The following is a 3,173-nucleotide window of genomic DNA, read 5'->3' as shown; positions in this document are numbered from 1 at the left end:
CCCCCCCCCCCCCATTTTTTAATTTCCCTAAATGTGTTTTTATTGTAAAGACAGTCTTTTAAATTCTGAAATTTCATATTCAATTCCGATAGTTTTTTGTCCCAACCAGCCCAACCTCCACCCCAAGGAACAGCCTGTTCATATTCAATCTGAATTGGCCAGAGCTCCAATTCATAATGTAGTAATCAACAAGTAGGCATACCTGAAAATACAATTGCTCCAACGCTCCAACATGTCACCAAGATTTACAATAAATGCTCTGATGTACCCAAAAAAAAAAAAAAAAAGCGAGAGATGTTATAAGAATGATGGGTCACCAAAGGGAAAAAAGGAAAGTGATGGCACTATCATCACGCTTACTACTCAATAACATGTTTCGGGAGAATATATTCATATATTCAATATATAAAGAGGGGATATAGAACCATAACTAAAATGACCACAATAAACAAAATAGACACTAGCATACTTACCCAGAAAACACAAGGAAGCCTTTCTCTCAAAGATCATAAGGTAGATGATCCATAGCAACAACATTAGCAGGAGCTAACAACTGAAGTTCACGTACATTATCCATCAATTGGTGGATACTCAAATAAGCTTACATCATCAACAAATGGTCCACCAATCATAGTTGTCATGGCGTCGCCAAGGCGGCGATTTGGCGTCCTGGCGGAAAAATAAGTTCACGGCAGTGCTACGATTTACGTGACTCACAAATGGCGGTAGCCATTGGCTGATAGGCGTCGCCATGGCACCGCCATGGACGCCAGGTCATGCCTGATTCACTAGGTGGTCGATTTTTTGTAAAATGCAAGGTGATTTTGATAGGGCTATGTTGATTTTTGATGATTTGATGTTGCTTAATGTTGGTTTTATATGTTATAGGGTATATATTGTAGGCTTGTATCATGCTAAATAACTTTAGAGAATAGGGGAAATAAAAAAGTAGCATACTAAATAACTTTAGAAAATAGAAAAAATAAAAAATGACACATGGGCGATTTGACCGCCATGGCAACACCATAATGGGTGATTCACCGCCAAATCGATTAGCCACCCCTCCACTGCCTTGGATCGATTTGACGCCATGAAAACTACGCCACCAATATATTGTATGCTTGACCATAGTTCATGGCGTCTAGATGACCAAGGCGTTGGAGGGGCCCTGGATGCAAGGCGACACCACCAAGGCCTGGGTGAAGCCGTCACAACTATGTGCTTGACACAAAAACCACAAGATAGACTTCTGCCAAAGATCCTAATATTGGATATAAAGGGGCCCACTAGGCCCAAGAAAGACTTTCTAGTTTTATTGTTTACATTGCCATCATCATATTATAATGAATGGAGTTGGTTTTGGAACTCTATTCATATTTAGAAACAACATAGAGGTAGAATATTCTTTAACAAACGATTGGTTTCAGTATCTTCCACAATCCCAGGGATTTCTGGTAGAAAACCAAAGCAATTATTCAGTACTCATGTTTGTGCTGAAAACCTAGGAAAAAAAAAAAAAAAAAAGTAGATATCTTGAAATCAAATTGTAAAACAGATTAAAATCCAGGAGAAGAAACAGGTTGGATTTTCAGTGCTCATACATTTGGGGGGAAAATAGCATAAAAGAATGGATCAGATTTTGATTTGTAATCAAGCAATCAGGACATAATTATGATGGTTATCAGAAGGAGAATATGACAATGGTATCGACATATCGTTGAAACAGTAATTACATTACCTATTAGGTAGAAGTGGGTAAAACTTAAAAGGTACGAGGGAAGGGGACATTTCTGTATCAGTATTCATTGGCTTCATTCCTAAGGAGTATCGGGAGAGAAGATATGCCGTAACAGATCACAGTGAAAAAAATAGTAATATTGTGTTTGGGGGAAGAAGTGATAAGAGTAAGGATATTATTATCAGGGAAAAGTGAGAGTTCTTAAATATACTACATCTCAACGCATCTAAGACTTGTCCCAACTAAATGTGTTCAGTTACATGGAACTTGTTTTGCTACTTCAACTCTGTACATTTCTTAAAGCTAGTAATATCTCACAAAATAGTGAGACAAATTCAGTTCTCATTCAACTGGATTATGAATAGAAGGCAGGCTGTCTCGGGCACTCAGGCTATATGTGCAGCCCATTTGTTTGGGCTGCACACAAATAAGCAAAGTTCAATACTATACATACATCACTTGGGAACATTGAACACACCACCTGAGTATTCAGGCCAATGAAGAAAAGTAAACAAATAAAATAAACTTCTCAGTTAATTTTACATTAACAGATTGGCATACGTTGGTTCACTCAGGTTTGGTCTAACTATAGAAATAAGCAACCAAACATTAGATTCAAGTTCAAACAGGCAAAAGAGCATGGTAACACGACCATACATGATATGAGTAACCATTAAAACATATGAAAGAAAAAATTAAGTAGAAAAAAAATAATTAATCATAAAGAAGATGAGGATTCAACAGTTTTCAGACTAATAAAAATTAGTTCCTAAGAAAGAACTTACCCTTTTAGCGGTGGCACATATTCCCATATCTGTGGGTTAGCATACCTATCCTTGCATATCTGTAAAGTATTCCAAAAATGGCAAAGTCTATTGAAGTTATTCAAAATATGAAGGAGATATCAACATAATTAATATAAAGAGGTAGTTCTTGTTTTAGCTTTGATCATACTTGAAGACCTACGACTTCATCTGTTGCCAAGAGAGTGATCAAACCATAATCAGAGTGTGCACCAGCTCCATATATTCCCTCCAATGGATTCGAAACTCTACCTAGAGGATTAAAAAAAAAATATATCCATCACAAAAGAAAAGTTACATCAACCATAAAAGGAAATGGTTCAATATGGAATAGCATAACCTGTAACTCGTCCTAAGCCTTCGTAGTGTAGCAAGCGTAATGTTGCAATAGGCTTGCCAAGCATTTCTGGCTTGTCAAAGAAATCAGCATCAAGATTAAGTGCAAGAGCTATAATCCTGGCCACTTTCTTTGCCACCTCACTGAATGAGAAAAAAAAAAAGACAGATGAGAAACACCAAAAAGAAATCAATTGGTTCTATGTGAGTATGATAAGACTCAATATCCTTCAAACCTGAAACCGCCATACTCACTTACTAGATGACAAAAATCTAAGGACCAAAAAAACCTGTAC

At 37.0% G+C, this 3,173-nt stretch overlaps 1 protein-coding gene across 2 annotated transcripts in view; it reads right to left on the bottom strand.

The window, feature by feature from the left end:
* Positions 1-3,173, bottom strand: part of LOC122071947 (2-oxoglutarate-Fe(II) type oxidoreductase hxnY) — a 14,883-nt gene that overhangs the window by 7,928 nt on the left and 3,782 nt on the right. For both annotated transcript variants that reach the window (XM_042636442.1, XM_042636441.1), the window contains exons 5-8: positions 2,882-3,021; positions 2,693-2,793; positions 2,524-2,582; positions 203-259 (exon numbers count right to left, since the gene is read on the bottom strand). In XM_042636442.1, coding sequence (XP_042492376.1) covers positions 203-259; positions 2,524-2,582; positions 2,693-2,793; positions 2,882-3,021 — 357 coding nt within the window. The remainder of the gene's footprint in view (positions 1-202; positions 260-2,523; positions 2,583-2,692; positions 2,794-2,881; positions 3,022-3,173) is intronic.

This window comes from Macadamia integrifolia, chromosome 2 (assembly GCF_013358625.1).
Source record: "Macadamia integrifolia cultivar HAES 741 chromosome 2, SCU_Mint_v3, whole genome shotgun sequence".
NCBI lineage: Eukaryota > Viridiplantae > Streptophyta > Magnoliopsida > Proteales > Proteaceae > Macadamia > Macadamia integrifolia.
Note: the sequence above shows the minus strand (reverse complement) of the source record. Positions and strands in the feature narration are given on the sequence as shown.